This window comes from Etheostoma spectabile, chromosome 16, assembly GCF_008692095.1.
Source record: "Etheostoma spectabile isolate EspeVRDwgs_2016 chromosome 16, UIUC_Espe_1.0, whole genome shotgun sequence".
In the NCBI taxonomy this organism is placed as follows: domain Eukaryota; kingdom Metazoa; phylum Chordata; class Actinopteri; order Perciformes; family Percidae; genus Etheostoma; species Etheostoma spectabile.
The window spans coordinates 11,654,141-11,669,561 of NC_045748.1; the positions used below are offsets into that span (position 1 = coordinate 11,654,141).

A 15,421-nucleotide genomic window follows, 5' to 3' on the forward strand; every position below is an offset into this window, starting at 1 on the left:
GTCTCGATATTGTGTACTTTCACTCGCCCACACTCAACCAGCTGCCGTCCGTCCATCCACCCACACCAACACACACTTTTTCTTGTGTTTACATTGCATCATTGATATGAATTTGCAGAAAGGAATTTGTCAACACAGTGATGTGTGTTACAAACAGTAAATAAGTCACACAGTGGACTGGTTAGCTGTAGGTCATGTGTACATGACAGTTTCAACAGTTGCATAATCATCAAGGATGTTTTCACTGTGTCTGCGTTTTCTCCTTCCTAAGCAAGCAGCTGAAGTGTGTTTTAATTGTAACCACAATATTACATGTCTTACAGCAGCTTTAATGAGCAAAAGCCAGGAAAGTGGAACGCATGTCAGGAAAACATTTTAAAAAAAGGTCTTGAAGAAAAGAAGACGTAACAATACAAAAAGTGAAAACAGAAAGCATAACACTAAGGTAGTAGTTTTTCATACATTTCTAGCCCGAGCTTGAACCTTCTGGTACACAATAAGCTCGCCTCTCCCCATGTGTGTAATGGGCCTGTGGCTTGAGGACTAAAACTCGGCCAGAAGCCATTAGTTGCAACATGAGATATGAGAGCTGGGCTGGAGTTTGGCTTCCCCCCAAGTCACAGAATGTACTTGAACAAATTCCAGCAGCAAGAGTTGATACAGGCCAGAGTGGATTTATCTGTGTATTTGAGATTGCATGTGTCTACAGGAACAAGCAATCTTCCCACCACAGATTTTAACGTCTCAACTGCTTTATTTGTGAGATTCACTTTTCTCTCTTGTTGTCTAAATACCACAAACGTCTTAAAGACGCATACAACAGAAACATCTGATTTTAGATTCACCACAGCCACAGTACATACTGTCAACATTGTTGGTTTAACACTTTGGTCTAGAATTAAATACAATATCCCAATATAACAACTATGACATGGATTGGCATGATCTGGTACCAACATTCATGGTCCCCAGAGGGGGAAGCCTGCCGAGTTTAAAGATCCCCTGACTTTGGCCTGTGGCAGCAGCGTGTGGTTGGCATTTTAACTTCATGTTGAAATGTCCTTGACAACTAATGGATGGTCTGCCATGACATTTGGTGCAGACATTCATGGTACCCAGAGGATGAATCTTAATTACTTTGATGATCCCCTCTTTCTCCTGTGGTGCCACCAGCATGTCAAAATAGTAGATTATCCAATAAAACATCTCTGCGTCTATAACATGGATCGGCACACATTTTAATACAGACGATCATGGTCCCCAGAGGAGGATTTCTAGTGACTCCAGTGAATTTTACTCTAGCGCCACATTGATGGTAACACTTTTGGTTTAAGAGTTGTGGAAATTGACATTCAGGGTGTCCAGAGGATGACTCCTACTCATGTTGGTGATTTCTTAACTTTTCATCTAGCACCATCATCAGGTGAAAATGTTAATTTTTCCGACAACCAAATACCTGCAAAATGAAGCGCAATCCTAGCACCCTCAACTGTGCTTTGTGTCTAGGGCTAATTAGCAAATGTTAGCATGCTAACAACCTAAACTAAGATGGTGAACATGGTAAACATTACACCTGCTAAACATCAGCTAGCCCCCTTGGTTTGTTTCTCTCTGGCTGTTCCTCTCCACAATGTGCACGTGTGTCCCTGTGTACACATATACACACACACCGTATTGATTACAATGCACACAGGTCACATCATTAGTATTGATCAGTCCTTCTAAAATAGATTACAAACCAGCCAGCATCCACCCTCTGGAAGCTTTCAGATGGACAATGAAGATAGATTTCATTATCCTCACAATCCATTATTTTTGCGATAACACTTTAATTTTTAAGTGAAATATAAAAAGGGTGAATGTTGAGGGGGAGTGTTCATGCAGTGGACAAGCTGAAGACTTCCACATGAGACCATGAGCCACTCTAATGAAAGGTGGCAACAGAGGGAATATATTGTCATGCTTCAAAGGCTCTAAGGAGGTGAGATAAATTATGGAGACAAATGGTATTTTGACATACAGTCCATTGATTAGAGAAACACAGTTACATTTTTGACACTGAAGCTATGAAAATACAGGCCTACAGCTGCGCTGAAACACGAGACAGGCATTCCACCCCCGCTTACAAACAACTTAAATCTGAAACATACGGCCAATTAATGGTAACAAATTAGTCACAATGTTGTTGTTTTTTCCCCGAGGAGCTTCTCGCTGCTGCAACACCCGTCTTCTCCAAACTGTTCCACCCATTCCCAAACCCTAAGAGGATTCATTCATCTATGTAATAATTATGCTTAGTAACCAGTCTGTGTGAACACTGATGCATCTGTGTCATTAACACTGTAATCATGCTTTAAAAGACTAGAACGTGAACAGGGATTCTATGAGGCTTATATGATTAAACCAAAGATATTAACAAATATTCCAGTTTCCACATAATGCACCTGCAATATAATCAGTATAAGTACATTTTTACAGGAATACAATTTCTACTCATGAATATTAAGAATTTTACATCAAAGTACACCGCAGTAATGCAGATACATATCCTGTGTGTTACTTTGGAGGTGTCAACTACTAATCTGTATAAAGTTTAGTATCTATATGGAGCTTTATCAGATTCATTCCAATCTTGGGAGGATACGTACACTACATCACAATTGTTCTCTGTATTTTTATTTTAGATGTTGTGTAACAGAGGGCGTTTGAGCAGTAAGCGCTGCACCACACAGATGGAAGAGCACTGCCCCCCGTTGGCAGTACACTGCACCACCATACCTCCGAGACATGTTGTCGTCTCTATGCCGATAATAAATCTATCAGCCCTCTGGAACTTCTAGGAACCTCAGCGAGGCTCAGATTTCAGTGGAAATCATTTGGGTAATGCTTGGATTTTTTTTTCTTTTTTTACAAGTATTCCTAGAAAGAAATTTCCTAGAAAGTTCCCTAAATGGAACTGTGTATTTTGGTATTTATCAAAGGCAAAATAGGAATTTATATGACAAAACTGCTCAACTGAAATCGTAATAAAAGAATACATTTAATTTAAAAAAATTTTTTTTGCATATAATTAGTACAAAATGACATGACTTTCTGTAAAATTTAAATTTACATCTGTGCACAGTAGTCCAATGTTTATAGTAGTTAAAGGTTTACCTTTGTTCAGCCTGCTGTACTTGTTTTTAGCCGTGTATCTTTCCCTGTATGAACAACAAAAAGACTGAGTAAAATTCCTCTTATGTGTTCACACGTGTTACTTGGCCAAAAAAGCTGCATGATTAAAAATGATGTTCTTATTCAGAAATTATGGAGTGTGAATTAAAGTTACCATTGATCTTTGTTTGGTAGACAATTTCCTTTGACAAAATATCAAATTTAGGTAAATCTAAGCGGACCATGCCATGTATCAAAAGCAGACTGAAAAGATTACTTTAGAATTCCATTTTATTTTCAGTATTACGCAACATTAGAAGTATAAATATCTGTTTTAATATACAACATCTATGACATCCATAGAGCTTTCCTTGGGCAAAATACAAAACTCAAAACACTTTTATTGCACATTATCTAAAAGACAAACCATAGAAAGCATGTTCATCTAATACTAGTTTTGCACAGAGAAAGGAAGAAAAATAGAAAACTGAAAAGAGAGAGAAGAACCTGACATGTGAAAAGACATTGATTACGGCACAAACAAATGTTCTTCTTAAACATCCTGGAGGCAGGGAGCAAAGTCTCACACTACTAGAAACAACATTATCTTTGACACAGAACATAGATTTGGCAAATCAACAATATACAAAATATACATCCATGATGCTTTGTAAACAAACATTGAATGTGCTTTGAGTTGTCAAAGGGGGAAAAAGTGTGTGTGTGTGTAGTTCAATTTGTTCAAATAAAATTCTGTGATTCATTTAAATCTGAAGTCAGGATGAGAGGGGAATTCATAAACCATTTACAGTTCCAATTTCCCTCTTCTTCTCACCCTTTGAACTGAATATTAACATTAAGGTGCATTTGTTCTCTCACATTACTTTAGCAATACAATAACTATCTAATGCGAGTAAACATCAGATTCTTTTAACATTAAAATCTCTGCAACCAATCTCACGTTTCAGTTTCCTTCTTGGATACAGTATGCTATTTAGATCAACGTTATTCTGTGTCTTGTTTAACTCATCAACATAAGAATATACGTAGTTGACAAGAGTATTGTTTTTACATAGCCAGCACAACAGAGAAAATACTGCATTATATACCTAATGTACTAGGCTACCTCCTGGTTGTCATTTAGGGTTTGCAATTTAAAGGCATCTACAATATACAAAACACGTGTGTGTGTGTGTGTGTGTGTGTGTGTGTGTGTGTGAGTAAGTTGCAAAAGGTGAATGCAGATATATGACAGCCTATATGTATAGTAAGTATTTAACATCAAATGTGTGTTGTGCACATGACCTACGCAATGCGAATAATCAGGATTCATTGTATGAAATTCTTATCCAAGTGAAGCTTTAAGCCTGCTGCTGCTCATTATGAAGAGTCCTTTAAAACATCAAAACACTCACACACACGACTTAAACACCACCGAGACCTAAAACCTGACATTGAAACCCCGACGGTGAAGCTCTCTGGGTACTTGTTAGCTTATCTTACGCACACGATTGATCTTATATCAGACGACTCTGTCCAGACGTGGCCATAACCAGGGTGATGCCCAAAGCCTTCAGAAACCTACTGCAGTAATTCTTGGAAAACAGAACATCTGGTTCACCTCGTTAATCAAACACAATAGTTCATATTGTATATTCTATAAAGGGATAGTTTGGATGTTTTGAAGTGGGGTTGTATAAGTTACAGTAAATGGGTGAGGAGTCCCAAAACAAAAGCTAAGCTGTGGACAGGGCCACATGGCAAAACATTTTATTAAAGACACCTAAAAAGAGCATTATATTAGAACCTTACTTTCCTTAAGTGTCAGACCGCCCTTAACATCGGGTGAATTGAAGCTGTTGTATACATCGATGGTCTTTTCAAAGCTACCAGACTTCTTTGACAAAAAAACGTTTTACCTTACAGAACACAGGAGTAACTGGTCTACAACTTTCTTGAATGGTTAATTTGTTAGTTTTCTTAGTTCCTAACAGTCTAAAAACACAAAAAACTAAAACACATACTAACTGATCAAGGCAGCAGTCGACCAGCAACTACAGAGGTATAATTATTGCTTTTGTCAAAGGAGTCTGGTGGATTGGAAGAGAGTGATAAGACAGCTTCAGCTGCATAGGCGCTGTTTGATAGCAAGGTAAAGCATTGAAAATATTCTAAATATAGTGTACACTTAAATGGATTTTGTTAGGTGGTCCTTTTTTTAGGCATCTCAAATCCGTTTTGCTTCTCTCCCTGTACACAGCAATACACTGCTTAGCTTCCAGTGTATCCAAACTGGGGGCGTGCTGACCGCCATCTACTGTAAGTAATACGCCGACTCATACAAGCTCACTTTAAAAGTGTACTATCACTTTAAACCGTGGCCTGCCAGCAAACACATCAACAATAAAGGCATTCTTGGGAAATGCTGACAGCCCTCACAGTTTTCTTATATACGGTAATGCTACATTTTTAGAAAAGTCCAGTTACCCCCTTTTTTCTTCTTCTTTCTTGACAAGTTCATTTTGAAACATGTGAAAACATGTTAAAAGTCACAAAGAAGAGGATGCCTTTGACAGGATACATCACAGTAGCTTACTTTAGACCACAGAGTTATCAAGCAGATACTCTTAATATTGAGCATACAAACAAATGACATTGCAAAAACTATACATATAATACAAACGACAATCATGGAAGCCCATGAATCCCAGTTTTACAGTGTTATCATATTTACACCATGTTGCATAAAAATCAAAAATATATATGTACAGATGTCCGAGGAATGTGAATAAACACCACACCTTGCTAAGAACAGCAAGTTTTTATTTCCCATGATTTTAAGGCCCCTTCACTAATTTATGATTTCTAGAACCGTGAGAAGATTTTAGGTTAAGTTTAAAGTGAAACGCACAGGACGTTCCCTCTGTGTACCACTGCACAAAACCCCGACATAACAATAATCGGATTACACTGAACTGAATTGCTGAGCAAAATTGAGTGGTCTTCTGCATTAAAAGACTGTAGGTCCTCCAAGTTTAGAAGTAAGAGTGCAATTAAAAATGACTTATGGCACTGACTCTACAGTACATCACCACCTGTGTAAGGCTTCTCCCTGCTGCCTCCGACATACTGATTGCACAAAGCAGAAACAAAACTTCCAAACATTCATCTTGATGTAAAAATTACCAGAAATGATCAGCATATGATTGCTTACATTCAGACCTTGAAGCACGCACACACACACACACACACACACACACACACACACACACACACACACACACACACACACACACACACACACACACACACACACACACACACACACACACACACACAGACACACACACACACCTCTCTATTAGCATGTAACAGCTTGCCCGGTCCTCAAAAAAAAATACATGATGATGTTTGCACAAACCATGTTCTATCATTATATTACATGTGGATTCTCTGGAGCAACAATGTCAGATATTATTTTAACTTCCCTCCTTACTTTTTGTTACTAGAACTTCGTGGCGACTCCTTCTGCTGCTTCTTGCCAGTGTCTCTGTCAGCGGCAGCAGCTCTAGATGCGTTTTTTGTGTTTTTCTGTGCCGACGTGACCTCTTGAACAGCCTCTTTTTTATTCCTCTCAGCCGGCTCCCTCTTGCTGGCCGACACCTGTTTATCAGGGGTAGTGGTTTTGGTATCCGGACCCTTGTGACTGTCTGATTTGAGCGTTTCAGACTTGGGGTTTTCCTTGGATACCTTGACAACAGTCTCCTGGGTTGCACAGCTGGAGATCCTGCCGGAGAGGACTACACCGCTCGGGGTTTCTTTTTTCACTGCAGGTTTTGGCAGCACTGGTGGAGGATCAGGCTGGGAGGGAACATCTGATGGCAGCAGATGTTGAGGTGCAGAAAGAGGTAAAGCAACTTCTTTTGGTTTTGAGCCATGGTGGTTTCTAACAACCGGGGCTTGATTTTTGGGTGAGGCGTCTTTATGTCTGGCATCAAGACTTTGTTTAATAACAGGTGTAGGAGCTACAGACGTTTTTAGAATTGATGATGAAGGGGCAGTTTTAGGAGGGGGTGATTTGAGCTTGGAGTCTGTGTTTTCCTTAACTGTATGAGCTGAGGTTGCTACAGAGCTTTTGAGCTGGGATTCTCTTTGCTTCACGTCAACAAGAGTGGTAGAATGTGTCAGCGGCACCGATTCCTCCCGCTTGGATGGCAACAAGGCTTCTCTCAGTTTAGAGTCATGGGTTACTTGGATGTTTGAAGTGGTGAGTGCAGATTCTTTAGAAAGATCTCTCTGTTTTGAATTTGGACTGCCCTTGGCTGTTGGGATGGGAGAAGCCACACTGTGAGATTTCACTTCAAGTGTTTTTGTCTCTGTCTTCACAGCGGTGTGTGGTACAGGTTGCGGGTTAGGCCTGGACTTACTTTTGGGAATCCAAATATTTTCATTTGCAGTTGCTGAGGATGAACATTTCTGTTTTGCAGAGTTTTCTTTCACACTGATAACTGTTTCATCTTTTTTATTGGTGAAGTAGTCTGAATCAGATGATTTGTGTTGTGCTTTTTCAGCTGGAGAGTTTTTTAATTGCTGCTCTGAATGTTTCACATTGTCTTTATTCTTTGTCTTTGGTGAGATGGGATCCTTTTTTTTCTGCAGCAACACGCTACTACTCTCTATTGCACCAACAGCCTCATCTTTTTTATTTACGCTCACTGTAACATTATTTAATGAGGCGACCATGTTTGCTGTAGAAACGTCTCTCTTCTGCTCCACTTTTGGGTTTTCCTCAATTTTTGCACATGTGACACATGTGTTGACGTCCTTCTTTGAGCCTGAGCTGCCTGTATCAATGACCACTTTCACAGCTAAACTGTTAGATTGCACACCGTTAGGAACAGATCTTTCCGAGCAGTCGTGATCTTCTAATTTTAAACTGCAGGTTTTATTTTCGTGCACAGAAGCAGATGTGATAGAAGCCTGCGTTTCTGTATTTGAAGAGCAGATGGTCAACGGCTGCGGTTTAGAAAGCTTGGTCTCTGAAACGCGTACAGATGAAGAGTTGTTCTGTACAGTCACTTCAGTAACAGAGGTCAGATTTGAGCTCTGTGCAGTAGCTGTTTTTCTCTCACAGCTCTGATGCTGACCTGTATCCAAACCACAGTTTATACTCTGCTTCAGCGACACAGGGAATAGTTCGCTGGCAGCTGTAGATGGAGTCTCTGCAGTTTTAATGTCCACCTCCAGCTTTGCTGAAGTCAAAGAGACTACTGTCTTGCAGCTGTCAGTATTTGGTAATGTAGTGTGTGATGTGACTTCCTGCTCCACTTCATCCTCCTGATCTTCATTGCTGACTTCCCGTATGGAGGGTGTTTTTCCACAGGAGGAGAAGTGGGAGCTGTGTCGAGGGCCTCTGTGTTCATGAGCCAGTGAGGAAGTGGACTTCATACCCGTCCTGCTCTCTTGTTTTACAGTAAAGCTTGAGGCCTCTACTTTACTGGTTTGAGCCTTTACTGATTCCCTATGTCTATCCTGTGTTTTCTCACTACTTGTACTGATTTTCACCTCTGTAGCAGCATTATTTGACTGATCTTTGGAGGCAACTATGCTATTTAGATAAGAAACAGCTTCAGGGCTTGTCGAAAAAGTCAGGGGGCTCTTCAGCTTGTCTGTAGTTTTCAGTTGGGGGATGGTAATTTGTCTCTCTGCAGGGGTCTGGAGCCAAATTGGAGGACTCGAAGCAACACAGTCACTTGTGTTCTCCGCCATTTTAGATAAACAGGTTTCTGTTTTCGAGACTCTGGGCCCTGAGAGAAGACCAATATCTAGGGTGCCTTCCAGAGGTTTGAGAGAGGAGACGTGACGTCCTTCAAGTTTATATTCAGAAGATGTCTTTCGAAGCGGAGACTCTGCAGAGGAGATGAGCTGGAGTTTTTCCACAGCGCTCTCTCCTCTACTGGAGAAAAGCTTGGGAGACAGACCTTCTGGGATGGAGTGAACACTTCCCAGCCCTGCTTTCATGTGCTCATGAGACATGGCCGTGTCAAGCTGGAGGCTCTTAGACCTGGTGGAGCCAAAGTGCAGGTTCTCGTGGATGCCGGAGGACAACCGACACATGCAGTCTTCACGTTCTTCAAACGACAACCTTTTCCTAGTGAACTCAATGTTGGGAGCTTTGAAGTCCAATCTTTCTGGCTTCATGGTATCTTTACTCTGTCTGGTGTGCTGCCACTCGGGGTGAATAGAGCAGAGTGTTGATCTGAGTCCTCCTTCACTTTCACAGCAGCCGCCAGATGTTTCAGCAATGCCCTCAGAGAGACGTGTGTTAAGTTTCTTATATAGCACATCTTTGAGGGTTGTGCTAGCAGCTTTGACCTCTTTAGGTCCAGAGTCTGGGATGCTCTGGGTTTTGTTTTGGCCTCGGACCAGAAAAGTTTCATCCCTGTCATCAGCACACAAGGGGGATGAGTCAGATTCACGCAGGGCATCTTGCTTCTGTAGAGACTCCCTCCTCTCTGACCAGTCCTGTCTCTTTACAACCATCTTAGACTTAAGCTTTTCCTTGTCGAGCTCCTCAACAGACTCTTGTCGGCCCATCTTGCGACTGACGGGTCTCTTTAAGCAGCCCTGCTCAACAGGTCGAATACGGTTGATTGCCAGCGGCTCACAGAATGTTTCTTCCACACTCTGCAAGATGGTGTAATCCCGCTCTGCAGGCCTCAGATCCTCATCGTGCACCTCCTCTTGGGTCACCTCCAGGCTGTGTTTTCTGGGACACAGGTGCTTCTTATCGCCTGTGTAAGAGGGGGAAAGCTTTTCTTCGGACTGGACACGTTTTAGCAGGGGAGAGCGAGGTGGCTCAGCACTTTTGGGGCGCACAATATGACGTACAATTGTGGGTGGGGAATGTATCTTAGCTGGGAAGGCTTGGTTGGTCTTGGAAATGGCAACAGGGTGCCCACTGAGAAGGGGAGAGGGTGAGCGCTGAGGAGATGTTGGCTGGGGGGTTGGTGAAGGTGTGCGGGCCAAAGGAGAAAGGGGAATGCTGCTGGCAGACTTGCGGCGCCCCTGGCGAAGCCTTTGGCCTGGCAGTTTGGGGCCCAGGCCATGGAGGGTGCTGGGACGAATGTGGCCTGAGCCTGCAGGGGAGTTTGGAGCACTGGAGCTGGGGGAGCTACTCTGTGAGGAGTTGCCACCTGGAAGTAAAAAAGACAAAAAAATGATATTTAGGTAATTTAATATATTATATATGAAATGAAATGAAAATGTACAATTTCTTAGTTAAAATCTACACCTGACTGGGTGAAGTCTGGTGTGTGGCGGAAGGTAGCAGTAGGGGAAAGAGGGGAGAGACTGTGGGTGGGGGAGCCAGGGAGACTCTCACCAGATGACAGAGAATGGTTGAGAGAGGAGAAACTGCGGCTTGTGTGCAGGAGAGGAGAGGGCTGCATGGCAAAACGCCTGAAAAGGGAGCGGCGCCTGGAAAAAAGTAAAGTAAGAAATTAGTCCAGAGTCATTTGCCTTTATAAAAAAATACAACCACACAACTATAGCGTATAATAACTACCAATAAGGGACATTAGTACAACTTAAAAGTACTACTAAAATGACCTTCAATTACTCACAACTAGAGACGCAGGAACCAAACATTTGTTAATGTAAACTCTGCTGTCATATAAGGATAATTTTGCAGTACAATAAACAAACAAAAAAGAGTTAGAGTTGCATTGTGACTCAACATAAACATGCTCCTTTTGGTTTTTACTTCACTTCTTATACCCTAGAAATTGTTTGTAATAAGTACAATTTTGCCTACAATTTTTCTATTTTATCACATTATTTGCTTTTCCCACATCATCCTAAACATTTCCAGTCTCCTTTAATCCTTGATCCTGTGGGGACTCACATTCAAAACTCCCTTAGTGTTATCTAGCTGCCCCCTAGAGGCTAACAGGAAACATAGCAACGTCTTGAAATCAGATAATTTACTCCCCAAACACATGGGTATGAAACATTTAAGATTAAATCTAAAACAATGTGGTTACATTTAAAAAATAAAACATATTGTTCTATATAATATATATATGTATAAATCTATATTTCTGAGGAAGATTTATACCTCTCTGGTGTCTTCTCCTTCTTCTCCTTCTTGGGCTTTTTGGCACATCTCACCATCTTGCTCCTGTAGCTGTTCCTCCTGGCTGGACCAGTTTTTATCGAAGTATTTTCAAAGGCGGTTGTGGAGATGGCCACTTTGCTACCACTCTGAAAAGGAAGGCTGAAACTTTAGAGGACATTTTTTTATCCAAAACAACATTTAGTACTGCACTATTGTGGTTTATGAGCATTTAAAAAAAATTAAAAGTTAGACTACAGGACTGTTCAATTTAGAGATTGTTGTAAATTTGTGAGCTACAGTTTGAGGATAAACATACATTGTCATTTACCTTGAGCAGGAGCTCCACCACTTCAGTGTGGACAAGACCGTGAACTGGTTCTCCGTTCACATGAGTAATGAGGTCTCCAGCTTTGAGTCCTGCTTCATGTGCAGGACCCCCGTCTTCTACATTCTGATTAACAGACACATAAGAGACATGTATTATTATCATCATCATCATAATCATCATCTATTTTTCTTTAAAGCTCATTAAAAGTTTAAAGTAGTTTGGTTGATTTGGTTCAGACTTTTTTTTTTTGGACCCATGAGAGGGAATCAGATTCCGGTGACTTTACTGAACCTTATATGTTTATTTATCTTCTCTGGTGTCAGTCTGTCTACTACAGGCTGAAATACTCCTTACCCAGACCATATGGTATACGGTGTAGATGTCACCGTCACAAGCGTACACCCGGATTGCCCTCAGCGTGAAGCCAAACTTCTTCCCTGAGCTGTGGATGACGACGGGCTGCCGTGGGTTGGTGGTACAGAGGGAGGAGTCTCGACTTGGAGAGGAGTCTCGTGAGGACGGGTCTGAGGAGAGGGAGTACGGAGAAAGGGGGCTGGCAAGCGGAGACACCCCGAAGATATCTGGAAAAGTAAGAGTTCATCACCACCTGAGCAGGTTTTTTTATTTAATCAAATCAGACTTTGACTAGCCCTCAAGTCCATAGTGCAGTGTGTCTATAAAGCTCATGAGCCTAGTTTATGTTGCTCCTGCTGTGGGTAAAACTAACGGGATTTAACTCTTGCAGCAGTGAAGACATCTCGCTCCTGCCCTGCCTGCTTACTTTCCTTGTTAGCGGCTTGTACTCTGCTACTTTCCCGCAGCTACTCTGTAAAATGGAACTCCCAGCAGGTGTCATGCTGGTCCAATTTTTCCTTTTATCTATTTTTCTTTTTGAACAACGTCTGCTGCTCTTATTGTAATTCTTATAACGTGGCTCTGACATACTTCAATCTTCTACAAAATTGATTATATTTTTGAGCGTCCACATGTCTGTATGTCAGTGTGTGTTCTTTGTCTTACCCCCAGGGATCATGAGGGACAGGGCACCAGTTGAGACTGACTTTGGGACTTTTGCCACAGCTCCGGTCTTCTCTGCAGCACTCTCAGGCCGCAAAGAGTTAGTCTGAACCCCCTGGTCTGCCGAGGTATGACTGGTACTGTCAGGGCTCTCCACTCCCTCACCTCTGGGTGTCAACTGGTCCAGATGTTCTGAGAAGCTTCCTAATTATTACAAAAGATGAGCATGGAGTGAAACACACAACTATACCAAACAAATGCTGACAGTATTAGGCAGTGGTTGCTGCTAGAGAAGCATCCTCATCATTTGAATTTAACTTTTTAAATGTATCCATTAAAGATATAATTATTCCATACTTAAAAAGAACAAACTAACATTTTGAGGGAATATGCTTATTTGCTTCCTTGTCATAAGTTAGATGAGGCAGTTGATACAACTCTCATGTCTGTCCATTCTATATGAAGCAACAACCATCAGCCGTTTAGCTTAGCACAAAGACTGGAAGCAGGGGGAAACAGCTAGCATGGCTCTTTCTGAACTTAACAACATTTCAACAAGTGTATTATTTAGCTTGGAGTAAATTATTGTGTGACTCCAAGGAGTCACAGAAGTTGGATGGAATCATATATTTAATGTCTACAGCTTCTCATTTAGAGAAAAGATGTGAGAGTGGTATTGATCTTGTCATCTAACTCTCGACAAGAAAGCAAATTTGAATTGTTACAAAAACATCAAACTATTCCTTTAAGTATTCCTGGGCTATCAAGATATCTTGACTAAAAAAAAAGTAAAAAAGCAAGAAAGAAATAACTGAAGGCCATCAATATAAACATTATCTTCTACACTAGTCTTAACAGAATAAGCTTCTGTAGTTTCATTGTTTCATGGACTTTAGAACTTGTATTTACATGTATTATATACAGTCATTTCGTACCAGAGAGCGTGGCTCCACTGTGGGTGCTGCCTGGAGTGGTAGCGTCAGGCTCATCCTGCAGGAGCTCTCCGGTGGAGAAGGAGGTTTTGCTGGGGTCACCGAGGCCAGAGGTCTCGTCTCCTTCACTCTCTGCTGAGATGGCAAACTTTGGCAACAAGTTGGGGAGAGGGCCTTGATTCAGACCATCTGTGTCTGTAGAGTGGGACAGCGAGGGCCTGGTGGAAGGAGAGAACAGATTTTCACTTCCTGTTAGTGCCAAATGTTTGAATATACTGTTTATTTTAATGTCATGGATAGCTTTACTTGAGAATAACTAGACTACTTTGACAAAAACAGTATTTTTACCTTACAGAACACTGGTGTTGCTGGTCTACATTGATCAGCTAGTTTGTCCGTTTTATTGTGTGACTTTGGTAAATCCAAACTAAACCTTTAAAACACCAAAGTTACAAAATAACAAAAACTAACTTATTGAGGCAGTGATAGACCAGCAACTCCCGTGTTCTGTGACGTAAAACAATTAGTCCGTCAAAGGAGACTGGTATCTTTGAATAGATGAATATGACAGCTTCAGTTCCCCGTCATAAAGGTCTGTTGGACAGCAAGGTAAAGCGGTGAAAAATATTCTGAATATGACATACACTTAAACAGATATGCTTTCTAGGTGGCTAAAATAGGTTTACCTGTTGCCCTTGTTCACAACAGTATATTGCTTAGCTTCTACAGTCCTGTCTGATTCTCTAAACTAAATGAACGTGAGTTTCAAGCATACATTTCAGCAAAGTCTGGTGTCCAGCTGAGAGAATCAACAGTCAGTGGGCTCTCACTCTTCTTCCCCTCCGTCTCTCCCTTCTCCTCCAGGTGCCCACGGGACAAATCCAGGCTGCTGTAAACCTGACAACCACAAAAAAAAAAAGATTCACGTCAGTACATGCAGACTATAAAGGCAAAATTATATTTAAAAACATAAAATCTAAAAAACATGATAAATAATGTATACATTTACAATGAAGAAGACACCATAAACACTGTGCTGTCTGTGTTTATGCAAGCTTCTTACAAGCATGGAGTTTTAGGTGCAGCTGAGGAGAAAACATTGTGCAGCTCAACACATCCTCCAAGACGCCCTACTGCTTTTTGAGACACTGTAATGCTTTATTTTGATGTGAGCGGGAAGCATACTGCAATGCAGCACAACAATGACTCCCAGCTTGTATGACTGTATTGTGTATTGTGTTCCACATTACCAAAAATGAAAAAAAGAAACAGATCTGATTTGCAAGCGGAAAATTTATGCAAAGCCGAAATCTACATTTAATACCGTAGGGGTGGAGGACAGCGGGTTGTGTTTTCTAGACAGACATTTCCATATGAAATACCATTTACTCAGGCTTTCTTTCCCATGAGAAAAGGAGCAGGACAGATGAGGGCATCAACTCATTTACATTACTAACATCTTTGGCCCAAATGATGATGTATGTGTGTTAGTCTAAGAAATTTGAGGAGACACACCTTAGAGAATCTGTGAGAACAAGAGGAAAACTGCCGCAGCTCTACATTGAAGTCTTCATCATTTGTATCCTCTTCCTCTGTCTCCAGGTGATGGTATCTCTCAGAGCGGGCTGGGGAAGATGGGAGGTTTAGATTTTACATGTTTTTTTTAGTTTTAGTTTTTAATTGCACTCAGTTGTTTCAGGTAGTGCCACATGGTGATTTCAAGCTTGATTTTTGGATTATTCTTGCCAAAATGCACCTTGGGAGTCATAGGTAACTTCTACTTTGGATTTTGTATCTATACAAGCTTGCACCTTTAACTTTTTCATCAAAGAAACAGATATTTTGTGGTAATATTTTGTATTAATATTTAAT

At 41.1% G+C, this 15,421-nt stretch overlaps 1 protein-coding gene across 17 annotated transcripts in view; it reads right to left on the reverse strand.

Annotated features, from left to right (window-relative positions):
• Positions 1–3,430: 3,430 nt before the first annotated feature.
• The window catches only part of mast4 (microtubule associated serine/threonine kinase family member 4), an 85,827-nt gene continuing 73,836 nt past the window's right edge, over positions 3,431–15,421 (reverse strand). For 11 of the 17 annotated variants that reach the window (XM_032538907.1, XM_032538905.1, XM_032538904.1 and 8 more), the window contains 10 exons: positions 15,065–15,174; positions 14,325–14,446; positions 13,553–13,767; positions 12,621–12,821; positions 11,955–12,181; positions 11,589–11,723; positions 11,273–11,418; positions 10,448–10,632; positions 6,650–10,349; positions 6,419–6,539 (listed from right to left, as the gene is read on the reverse strand). In XM_032538907.1, the coding sequence (XP_032394798.1) occupies positions 6,515–6,539; positions 6,650–10,349; positions 10,448–10,632; positions 11,273–11,418; positions 11,589–11,723; positions 11,955–12,181; positions 12,621–12,821; positions 13,553–13,767; positions 14,325–14,446; positions 15,065–15,174 (5,066 nt within the window). In that variant the 3' untranslated portion in view covers positions 6,419–6,514. Of the gene's footprint in view, positions 6,378–6,418; positions 10,350–10,447; positions 10,633–11,272; positions 11,419–11,588; positions 11,724–11,954; positions 12,182–12,620; positions 12,822–13,552; positions 13,768–14,324; positions 14,447–15,064; positions 15,175–15,421 lie in introns of those variants that run through there. The other 6 variants (XM_032538919.1, XM_032538903.1, XM_032538920.1 and 3 more) reach the window with 4 other exon arrangements.